Consider the following 12,034-nt stretch of genomic DNA (forward strand, 5'->3'; position numbering starts at 1 on the left):
CCCCAGCTCCGTTCCCTTCTCCAGATACGCTCCCTCAGTGTCTGTCTTGCTGTGAAGGGTCCAAACTGACCCCAGGATTCAAGATGGGGCCTCACCAGTGCCCAGTACAGGGGGACGATCCCTGCCCTGGTCCCACCGCCCCCACTGTCCCCTGACGCAGGCCAGGATGCCGTTGGCCTTCACACGCCAGCTCATATCCAGATGCTGTCCACCAACAACCCCAGCTCTTTTCCCACCAGGCAGCTTTCCAGCCCCTCATCCCCAAGCCTGGAGCGCTGCAGGGGGTTGTTGTGGCCCAAGGACAGGACCTGGCACTTGGCCCTGTTGACCCTCACACAGTGCCCACGGCCCATGGATCCAGCCTGTCCCAATCCCTCTGCAGAGCCGTCCTGCCCTCGGGCAGATCAACACTCCCACCCAACTCAGTGTCATCCCCAAACTGACTGAGGGTGCCCTCAATCCCCTCACCCAGGTCAGGGATAAAGAGATTGACCAGAACTGGCCCCAGCGCTGAGCCCTGGGGAACAAACTCCACGGTGACCGGCTGCCGACTGGACTTCAATTCAGCCCTGGGCCCAGCCATGCAGCCAGTTTTTTACCCAGGGAAGAATGCTCCCATCCAAGCCATGTGCAGCCAGTTTCTCCAGGAGAATGCTGCCAAAGGCTTTACTGAAATCCAGGTAGAAAACATGCACAGCCTTTCCCTCATCCACTAAGCAGGTCACCTTGTCCCAGAAGGAGATCAGGTTAGTCAAGCTTCCTCCAGTGCTGCGGGAGAAAGCCGTAACTCACCCACCGCAGTGCCCCAGCACCATCACAGCTGGTTTGGTGGCGGATGACCGAGTGGTACTGCCTCCGGGTTATTGAGCTGCAAGTGGGAGCAGCAACAGCGATGCAACTGCAGCAGCTGAGGGGTGCAGGGCCGCACCCCCCAAATCTGTCCCCCACACTGGTGATTCCCCCAGACACAGCACGGGCACGGGATTTTATAAACCATTTCCCAAAGCACTGTTAGAGGGGGATTTGCAGCATTGCCATGTGCTGGATCCACAGAGATACAGGCAGTGGATTTCCCTCTTTCAAGGAGCAGGAGGCACCTGCCCCCGGAACTCCATGCTTAGGAGAGAAAGCACCGGCGGCACACAGAAGTTGTTGAAAAAACAAGGACACAGTTATTTCACACTACCTCTCCCAGAATACACAATCACGGCCAGAGGTACAGAAATTAATCGTTTATTCATTTTTTAAAAGTCAGCAACATAACACGAGGCATTTAAACATAAAACCAAGCCTGAGTGCATCTGTTAGCCTGTTGTGCTGGGTAAGACAATTTTTCTTTCACTGAGCAGAGCTTCAGTAGAATGCTCTGCCTCCTCTCCCACCAAAACGAAGGAATGTATCTCCAATTACAGGACAGAGAGCAAGAAAGAAAATTATTTTATTTGAGGCCACAGAAGTATCTCCCATTCAAGCCAACACTAGCCTAACTTAGAAGAAAATCAGTGACAGAATTGGGTGTAGGCCATCTTGGTGTTTGTGCACTCAAATTCTAACCTTAGCCTGATGCCTTCAAAAGAGAACTATATACCAGCAGGTAAAAAAATAAAATTGCTAAGCCAAAGAAGAACCACATTTTTGTAGGTAAAACAACACTCAGCTTAACAGGCAGTTGCGTAGGGTCTGGGGGAAAAGTCTCTTTCGGAGGTTGGTGTGGAAGTCCAAGGCAGGCACAGGCACAAGAAGTGGACCCTCTAATGGTAGTGTTACACACGGCTCCAACCAGCCAGCGCTGGTGAGACGTGGTGAACTACCACAGTACGAGGCATCCCAGTCTAAGGCATCAGGTAGTGCTGACGAGGTGCGTTTTTGGAGACTGGGCATTCCTTAAAAGGCACCATTCTAACGACATCACGTTATCCAGAGGAAGGGTTTGTAATATAACCCTAATGATTTATGCTCCCATGAGTCAAGGACAGACCAAGAATACAGGGCTGGCCTGTAATGAGGGCGGCAAGAGTTTTTTCTGATGTCACCAGTGACATCTTCCCTACCTACAGATCTATAGGCAACATACACATAAAGTGCAGCAAGGCTGTTAATGCTCCACACTAACAGAGGGCAAGTTAAGTTCTAAACGTGCTTGTATTTTAGATGATTTCTTTGTGTTTCCTGCAAAACCCGAAGCAAACATGAATTCTGCACTCCCCATGTATTGATGAGGTTAATTTTTCCCTGTACAGCTTCTCACATTCTGCATCCAAGTTTGCTTCAGTTGATAAGTTTTGTTGGTGAATGCAACAGCAAAGGTACAGCTTGTCAGGAAACAATTTAGCTTTTATATATTTGGTTACAGCATTCTGTTTAAGATGGACTTTACTAGCCCAATTAGCAGACAAATGGGTGTTCCAAGCATAAACGCGTATCAAAAGGGTCAACCAGAATGGCCGTTCTAATTAACCTAAGTCAACACTCACAGCAATTAATAAGATATTTGGGAAAAAAAATAAAAAGAAAGAAATCCTTATGATCAGCTGCTTCCCATCACCCAGGCAATACACCAGGCCTCCTTCAGTCCTCCCCACCACAGAGTCTGAGCAGGACCTTCCTGTAGTCTCCTGAGCAGTCTCCCTAGGGAGAAAAAAGGAACGTAACTAGTTTTACAGCTCCATACTAGGCTGGATTCTTTCCAGCATGTACAATTTGTTGTAGGGTTTCTATCCTCTTTGACAATTTAAGAACATTCAGGAACATTTTCAGTACATAAATGTAAAGTCTCCTTAATTCCACCTCCTCTAAAACACCCAATAGGTGTCCAGTGGCGACCTGTCTCCTTTATGCTGCTTAGCAAATCCAGCTCTGTTTCTAACGCTGAAAAGCTTACCTTAATGAAGGAGTAGAGTGATTTCCCATACATGGTCAGGAATTCCCTTCTGATATCCAGCATATCTATTTCAGAGCGGGACACCATCACTCGGATCAGCGTGTTGTCATCTGTTCCCAAGCCCTAAAGAAATAAACCAACCATGTACAACCACAAAGCTTTTGGGATAAATCAGTGACAGACATAAAGGTTTTATCACTTGGTCTTTTGTGGTATCTGTTCCTAATCAGAGCATTTTTGCACTAGTGGAGTGACCTACTAGCAGCTCTGAGCTTCCTGAGGGAAAAGAGGTCAATAACACAGAAACACAGAATGGTTTGGGTTGGAAGGGACCTTAAAGACCATCTAGTTCCAACCCCCCTGCCATGGGCAGGGACACCTTCCACTAGACCAGGTTGCTCCAAGCCTCATCCAGCCTGGCCTTGGACACTTCCAGGGATGGGCCATCCACAGCTTCTCTGGGCAACCTGTCCCAGTGCCTCCCCACCCTCTCTGGGAAGAATTTCTTCCTGATGTCCAATCTAAATCTCCCCACTTTCAATTTAACCCCATTACCCCTTGTCCTGTCCCTACAGGCCCTTGTAAAAAGTCCCCCCCAGCTTCCCTGTAGCCCCTTCAGGCACTGGAAGGCTGCAATAAGTTCTCCCCGGAGCCTTCTCTTCTCCAGGCTGAACAAGCCCAACTCTCCCAGCCTGTCCCCATAGCAGAGGTGCTCCAGCCCTTGGAGCATCTTCGTGGCCTCCTCTGGACTCTCTCCAACCGGTCTATATCCTTCTGATGTTGAGGGCTCCACAGCTGGATGCAGCACTCAAGGTGGGGGCTCAAAGGAGCAGAGTACAGGGACTATAAAAGCTCAGACTTCCCTCCCTCTCCCCCCAAATAATGGCAGAGTTTATCTAATGTGTGCTGTCATGCTACTGACTCCAGCAAGGAAAAGCAAGGGAAAAAAAAATAGCAATCTCACTCCAACAGCTCTTTACCTTCATGGATTTATACAGTCTTTCAGCAAAATATGCAGGTTTATTTCGCACACACTTTACTGTAAGGGAGAGAAGATCAAGAGAACTAAGGTCAATAAAACCAGAACGAGAAGATCTGCCAAACCTTTACAGCACTTTCTCAGTGAAGGTGTTTATTCTGTAAAGGTGCAACTCAGGGCCAACAGACAACAAGCACAATGCAGACACCCATAGTCGGTGACCTGCTGAAAACTGATGTCTCCACGCCCGCTGCCCACTAATATTTTCTTTAAGGCTTTAATGCTTCTTGACAGCTAATGTCAGCTACCAAAACATCACTTTGGAAAGCAAACAATATCATAAAGCACAGAGCTTTCTCACCTGATGGTATCTGCAAAAAGCAACACACTTGTGGATTGCAAACAGTATCATCCTCCTGAAGATACTGGAGCCAGCCAGCCAGGGCAAGATACAATATCACTATTTAATCACTCTGTAGGCAAAGCTTAAAAGCAGGGTACTCACCCACAGCTAACAAAGCATCTTCGAGGTCTCCTGACATCTCAGATTTAATGCTGTTGGTTATGTCCTTATTAGCAATCCCTCTGTATGCATCAAAAACTAAGAGGAAGAGTCAGGGATAAAGACCGAGTGAGCTGCTTCGGGGCATACAGTTGTAAACCACCAAGGATCACTTTGCAAGATCAAGCTCCTTGTACTTGGCATGAGCCTTGTACCATTACTGTGGCATTGTAAGCTAAATCAGGGCTGCCCCACAGAAATAATTCATTTTAATTAGCAACTGTCTTGCTAATTGGCCCACCACTGCTGCTAGCGTTTTCAAGAACTGCTAGTTAATGATGGCAGTTTAAATGCTTAGCTTCTTTCCCTCGCTGCCCAGTGGGAGTCACACTTCATTATCTCCGATTTACAGACTGGAGCGAGTTGTACTGATGTTTTTCTCAAGTCTCTTTTTGTCTCAGGAGGAAATAAAACAGTCTCAAAGAACTGAATGTGACTGGGCTCTAGGATACCTGGTGTCTCAGGAAGAGGTCACAGTCGGTTAATGAACACCTATGAAGCTCCTACAGAAGTATTGTCTGCAGACAAGTAAAGATCCAGGACATCATGGAGGGTCCTACCTCTCAGCAGGTGGTATCTGTTCCGTGTGCAGAGGATGGCCATAAATTGTACCTCATCTGTTCCCCACTTCTTCTCCCCAGCTTCATACAGGCACTTGAAGACACCATGAACAGACGAAGTAAGGTTAATTGAGAAGACTGGGTGTACATAACATGAGATTTTTACTTCCCTGGTGCTTGAGCGCTGCTGGCCTGCGGCTTGTCTAGATCACAGACATTTGCCAGCTACTAACATTTTCCAGTACTAACCAAGCACAGCAACTCTCAACTGAAATATCATCTTCCCTCCCAAATACCCAGCATGTCTAGAGACCTCTCCCCAGAGAGCTGCAAAGGAGGCTGGAAGAACCATTATCCCCATTTCACCGGTTGAGTCAGAACAGGGAAGAGGTTCCTCTAAGGGTCAAACCTGAGAGTAGAGCCCAGGTCTCCACCTAGGATGTTGCTGTCTAGCACAGCTTCAGGGTGACTGTTCCACCTTGAAAAAAACCCAGGTCTAGAAAAAGCAGACGTTCACCACGCATCGCATGGCCAAGAATTCTTGCAAGGAGGCAAATTGCTACGCACCTGAGCATCTTGCTGAGCAAGGGCATCATCCACATACGTTCCCTCATCTCTGTTTCCCTGCAGAGGTACAAGGGAGAGGTACTCGTTTCACCAGAGCAGCTAATGGAAGCAAGTCCTGCAAATTCCCCATCCAAAACAAGTTACTGGGGATGCAAACTGGGATCCTTAAAATGGAAGAGTAGCTTACAAATACAGCAAACTGTGGCTCAGATGTGATTTGTACTTCCTTCTGAAATAAGCAGCAATCCACTTTAGCTGCACCCCTTTAAGAAGAGCACATAGCATTGATGCCCACCCAGAGCCAGACTCCCTCCTGCAGAAGCTGAGTGTGAAATGCAAGATCAAGGAAACACAAGCAGCCTGAAACACCTCATCACTGAAGCAAGAGGTACATCCATCAGCAACAGGCAAAATCACCCCATTTCCCTTAGCCCAGACTTACTGTCGCGAGGGACACAAGGACTCTTCGAAACATGGAAGATGTGTCAGAGACAATGTCCTCCTCGAGGGTACAGCCATATTCTAGCAAGAGCACACACACATGACATCTGTTAGTAGCAGGTCCACTGTCTGGTCACCATCTACAGCATTTGCCAGCCGTAAGCTAGGTAAGTATCTACGTGTGCTCAGGGCTCTACACATCATCACTGCAGTCCAACCATCGTATTTAGTGCTGCAGGCCAAAATTCAGCAGCACAGCCAGTATAGAACTGATCCACACATGGACAGACGTCCAACTGGTGGACATAAGCACCCCATCCTGTTTTATTTACACCCATTCAATTTCTGCGTGAAATTCTAGCCCTTGAGGCTGTTAGCATCCTGCTCTTGACACGTGTTTAACTTGGAGGTTCTCTCTGGACAAACGGCAACAGTTGTATTGTCTGATTTGTCACATTTAAAGGCTTACAGACCCCTCTCCTTCCTCTTCACATGGCCATGCATATACACAAGTGGCTTTTCAGACAGCATGATAAGGGCTTGCAGTTCGCACTACATACGAAGTTTGTAGTTCTCATTAATGCGCCGAATCTCTTCGTTTGTGCGAGAAGCCAGGATTTCAATCAGGCAACCTTCATCTGTTCCTGCACCCTAGGGAATTGCAAAGTCACAGATCCAAGATGATAACGACAACTGCTTGGATGTGCAGCTAGGATTTGTTTAATTGTATGTAAGCTGATAAATTAGTAATAAATGTATAATTATGCCACATCATACTAAATTAGCTAGAACTTAAGCAACATAAAAGGAAGATTTCCAAACCTTCATAGCCCTTCTCAGTTCATGCACATCGTACATGGTGGTGGGAGTCATCATGCCAACGATCACCCTTTCAAAATTCCCACTCAGCTCAGACTTCAAGTCACCAATCAAATCCTAGAAGACAGAGAGAGGAGAAAGGAGTTGGAGGAAGATACAGCCTTTGAGAACAGAAAGAACTCATTCACCACTTTTCTGCATGCTCCAACCCTCCTTGGATGAACAGTTGCTCTGAAGTGAGCAAGACCAAAATAAACTTCGCCAGGGAAAGCTTGTGCTAACCTTACTGTCGTGGAGAACAGGATGTTGTTCACATCTCACCCAAGTGATATAACCCAAAAATTGTCTGCATCTCCCAGCTAGAGCCACAGTCACTCATCTCTGAAGACCACCTACCCTGCCAATACTGCTTTTATAGGTGATCAGAACTTGCTGACGTTGGGAAACGTTCAGTTTGGTCAAGGTCTCGATGATGGCATCTTCATCTGTGCCTGGAAGAAACCAATGGAAACCCGTCAGGCTTCCTGCACGAGAACCAGGAGCACGCTCTGGTCTTGTCCAGAGTGTGTCATTAGCCATCTTCTGTTCCTTACACAACCTGGCTCTCAACAGCACCTGGGGATGAGGTCAGTGTACAGAAGTGCCTCAACCCAGGCAGCGGCATGGCAGTACCACACCACAGGAAAGACAAGACGAGCCTGACTAAGGATGTTTTTTGTGGCCAAGACTTGGATTTCAAGTTGGGTTCAAGTCTCAGCCTGATCAAATCGCTTGATTCCTTTCAGTGCCCTCACAGGGCAGTGGAGCGATGCAAATGGTAGACTTCTGCTCTAACAAACCGCCAGACAAAACTTTCCCAATGCTCAGGGTGAAAAGAGGGTTTAACAGTGGAGGGAGCCCAACTTACCAAATCCCTTCATAGCCTTCCTTAGTGCCTGTGCTTCTTGCTCAGCACTGAAAGCCGAGACCCCCTTGATGGTTGCCTAAACCCACAGAAGAGGAGTTATCAAAGGCAGGCTCAAAGTGATACATACATACAGCAGAGCTGAATTAAAAAAATGAAATTAAAAAAATGCAAACACCATGATAGCAAGTGAAGTCCACCCACCAAATGAGTGATTTTATAGCTGGCTTCCATCCTACCCTAAAGGAAACAGTTTGTTCTAGAGGGACCTCCCAGCTACACAAGAAATAAGCCAAAGGGACACAACTAAAAGAAGAAAGTATCTTCATATAGCTCCCATGGAGTATCTGGTTTCCAATTAAACAAACGAGCAGGCAGCCTGACATCTATGTTGAGCACAGCTGGGGCTGCTTCACAGCAGTTTTCCATGTAAGTCACAGAAGAAGCCGTTCCCAAAGCCCTGTTCCTGACATCTCTAAGAGCAGCCAAGGACCATCATTCTGTAAAATAATGCATCAGGAAGTGCAGCGTTTTGCTCAAAACAGTGATTCACAAACAGGTTTCTCCTGCCTCCTGTCCAGTGTCATTTCTGTGGGACTACACCATCTCTTACAGAGCTCTCCCTGTTCCGAGGAGAATCATCAGCAACACACTGCTTGACATTTGTGTAGGTCAGACCTTCTGAGACAGGCACAGGGATAACGACCGTACAGACTGCTACCTTGCAGGTTGAACCTGAAAGTAATAATATGCCCAGGATGTTTACCTGGAGAAATTCATACCCTCGGAACTAATATCTGATCGACTTTCCCATTAACTCCCAGAGTGGAAAAGCCTGTATGTGTGGGTCATTCTCCTCTAGCATGAGGCAGCAGAGAGAAGTGATAAACTCGCCCCTCGTAAAGGGACGGACAGTGAGAGTGTTCTTCCTGCCGTGTCCTTATCTGAGCTACACTCCCCACGTTCATCTGATGAGAGCAAACGCTTGGCACAGCACGGCACCGAAAACACACACTCACCATCGCTCTGGTGTTTGGTCAACCCCTTATTGTCTGAGTCCCCAGGCAGTTAGACAACTGTAGTAAAACAGAGGGAGTGTTAGTTTTCTAGCAAATAATTAATAGAATATACCCACCCTTGCCATTTAATGGGGCTGGTTAAGTAACCACCTGATTTCCCTGAGGCCTCAAAGCAACACCTGAACAGCCCTACAGAACGCCCAGAGCAGCATCCTGGAGTTTCCAGTCCTGCTTTGTACCCAACGGACAAAGGCTGGCTTGCAACCGCATAGGGCCGGGGTGTCCGCCCTGTCTGAAATAGGGATGTGGTGCACAAGCTGATGATTAGCACTAGTAATTTAAGAAATATCATTTCTATGGTTCATGTGACAGCCCGGCCGAGGCTACACGGAGAAGTAGACAATGTTGCCCTAGAAGCGAAGAAAATGGACTTGATTCTGATGCCCTTCAAAACACATGGCTTTGACCTTGCCAGGTGAAAGCCTGAGGGTGAATGTGGGTGAGGGTGCCTGCACAGTCCTAACAGCCTTCAGAGATCCTCCCTGGGAGGCAGAGACAACATCACGGTGTAGATGAGCACGCAAAGGACAACCTTGCTTGAGGACCGGGACAGGAGAATTATTTTCCCTCTTTCTTAAAAGCCGTTGTATTCAACTTCTCCTCGATCTGGTGCAATGTGTAATTCCCTGTAGGACTGCGGTTTCAACTGACTGTTAAAGCCCTCAAAAAAAAAAACCCAAACAGAAAAAGCTTATTTGCCATCTCCCCAGGGTTTATTTTTTCTGCTCATAATTTTGTTTTCATGCACAGGTCCTACACATGAACACACCCAAAGTATTTTCCGGTATTCCCAGTCAGGGGACAGGATGTCAAGTACTCGGACAAGGTTCATTTCCCTGCAACTCAACTTCAACACAGCATGAGCTGAGGTTCTTGCATTAAAGCCCTTAAGTAGAAGCAGTGATGCCAGCAGCTGACAACATCTCTCCCTAACCCTGCTCCTGGTGCTTATAGCTGCCATCAATGAGCCCAGACAGTTGTGCAAGAACAGGAGTGTCTTAGCTCATGCTTCACATGACTCTGACAAATCTGGCATAGCATCGAAGGGTGATGTTTGGGCAAGTTAACTCTCAGTAGGACATTTGCCATAGATGTGTTACACACAGGCACTCCCGAGCACTCCCCAGGTCATCTGTACGTTACTACAGCCCGTGCAATCAGGGAATGTATGGAAAATTATTAGTGTGTAGTTTGCTTTCTTTCATGTAATTATAGATTTCAATGGTTAAATTATGACCTAGACCTCAGAAAAGTCATCTTTCCTCTTCTCTAATCTTTTACAGAAATATAAAGCCAACTTTTTTATTTGCTTTAGTCAGACACTAAATAATGGCTTCAGATTTCATAGCTGTTCTGATGCACTTTACCATTCAGTTGGTTTGTACACAGATGCAGGAATATTGGACAGGCTGGTTTAGCAAGTCAATTAGAGGGCCAAAGAAAGCTCAATAAACAAGGAAAAGGGGGTGAGAGGCAGAAAAATTCTGAGTGCAAATGAGCTGGCAGAAAGAAACCAAAACACAAGGAAAGGATGCGTGTACTGGATTGAAGGCAAGTGTTCCTGCAATATCAAATTGCAACAGAAATGTCATGTTGAATGCTGACTATAAGATTCCAATTTCTTCATCCAGCTCAAACATCACTGGAAATATAAAGAGTAGAGCCCTGCCAAAGGCTAACCCCACTGTGCAACCTGCAAATGCTCTTTTCAGAGATTCACAGAATGACAGGGGTTGGAAGGGACCTCTTCTGTTCCCAGGGTATTTCTGCATGTGGTGCCAGAAGAGAGGAGCCACTGCAGTCACAGGTGGCAGTTCAGACAGGTTCTCCAGCCCCTGTCCCTGCCCTATGACACTCATGCTCCCTTTCACAGCTGAAGGCGTCACCAGGAACTGCTCCGGCTGGGTATTAGATGAATAAATCTCTCCAGCCATCCCATTTGGAGTGCAGAGAGAAAGGAATTGCTCCATCAGATCTGCCAGCGCTCTGCAGCTTAACACAATTCCTGGCCTGCAGCTCAAATGGGGAAAAACAGCCTCAGGACAGCAGCAACACTTGACTCTGTGTTTTGAAGAATTAAACTATGTGTGCAAAGAACCAGGTAGCAGTGCTGAAGTGGCTAATCTGCCTCCCGATGTTTTTCATCCCAGAATAAAGGCCTGAGCTTGCTGTAGAGTAACCCTGGCTTAGAACAGGCTCAAAGCACTGCGGCCAAATGACCGGGGGAAGCTGTACGAGGCATCCCTCCCATTACTCAATTTTTTTCCATGGATGACCTTTTCCTGGCAGGCTTTATCAGCTCATCAGGCAGTTATAAGTCCACATCAATATCCTCTAAAAGCTGAATCCAGAATAAACTTAATTTACCAGAAAACAGCTGAAATCACAGTGCCGGCCTATTCCAACCGAGGCTTGCTCCGAAGCCGGCGTCCCTGACTGTGCAGAGAGCACACGCAGCTCCCAGCTAGCAAAGCTCCCAACAGCCTCACGGATCCAAACACGGCGTTTTTCCCCCCAGCTTTGAACTCTCGAATACGTGGCCAGTCCCACACTTAGGGTCTGGGGTGGAAAACCCCCGCTGCAACCCTAACCCAAGGCCAACGCCGGACTTGCCTGACGAGTTCTGTCAGCGGGTGCGCAAACCCACACCCTGCACCACATCAGGTTTTCCATGGCTCTGCCCCTGACCCATCCGTCGCAAGGCCAACGCCAGACTTGCCTGACGAGTTGCGTCACCGGGCGCGCAAACCCACACCCTGCACCATATCAGGTTTTCCATGGCTCTGCCCCTGCCAGCTGTTTCCCGAGTGCCGGACACAGCCTGCTGCAGCCACAGCTGGCTGGGCTCGGCGGGGCAGGGTGCCCGGCCAAGGTCGGGGCCCGTCGCGGAGCGGGTGACCCCAACCTCCGCCCATCTGCAGCCCAGGAAAGGCTCTGCCTTCTGCTGCTCGAGCTGGAGTACCCCAGCACCTCCCACGCGACGACCTTTGCCTGGCTACCGTCCTCCAAAGGAATAACGACACAATACCGTCTTGGCAGGGGACCCCTCACGTCCCGCTTCGCAAGGCCCTGCCCTGCCCCCCGCCCTCCCGCACCCAGCCAGCAGAACGCTCGGGCACGGCAGGAATAGGAAGCAAATCCTGCACTCCCCGTGCCTGGGAAGAGTCAGCCATCTTCCTCCTTCCCACAACCCGCCTCCCCGTCCTTCCTCACCCCAGGCCTGAGGCCTCCAGAGCGGCCCC

The 12,034-nt window shown here is 48.2% G+C and overlaps 1 protein-coding gene across 1 annotated transcript; it reads right to left on the reverse strand.

Moving 5' to 3' along the window:
- Positions 1–2,522: 2,522 nt before the first annotated feature.
- On the reverse strand, positions 2,523–8,765 carry ANXA4 (annexin A4). Its single transcript, XM_010158896.1, has 12 exons — positions 8,733–8,765; positions 7,717–7,792; positions 7,206–7,300; positions 6,813–6,926; positions 6,551–6,641; positions 5,992–6,071; positions 5,550–5,606; positions 4,983–5,076; positions 4,366–4,461; positions 3,862–3,920; positions 2,882–3,004; positions 2,523–2,628 (listed from the first exon to the last, which is right to left on the reverse strand). Exons 1-12 carry the CDS (start codon positions 8,733–8,735, stop codon positions 2,569–2,571), a joined length of 948 nt encoding a protein of 315 aa, XP_010157198.1. The 5' UTR covers positions 8,736–8,765; the 3' UTR covers positions 2,523–2,568.
- Between the last annotated feature and the right edge of the window lie 3,269 nt (positions 8,766–12,034).

Source organism: Eurypyga helias, unplaced genomic scaffold, assembly GCF_000690775.1.
Source record: "Eurypyga helias isolate BGI_N326 unplaced genomic scaffold, ASM69077v1 scaffold21529, whole genome shotgun sequence".
Lineage (NCBI taxonomy): Eukaryota > Metazoa > Chordata > Aves > Eurypygiformes > Eurypygidae > Eurypyga > Eurypyga helias.

Bases quoted from the DNA above. Each gene is read 5' to 3' on its own strand.
- ANXA4 (XM_010158896.1), bottom strand. The intron at 6,927-7,205 runs GTAGGTGGTCTT...TCTGTCTTCTAG, and splicing joins ATAAAAGCAGTATTGGCAGG to GATTTGATTGGTGACTTGAA. The intron at 4,462-4,982 runs GTAGGACCCTCC...TCTTCCTCTTAG, and splicing joins CAGATACCACCTGCTGAGAG to TTTTTGATGCATACAGAGGG.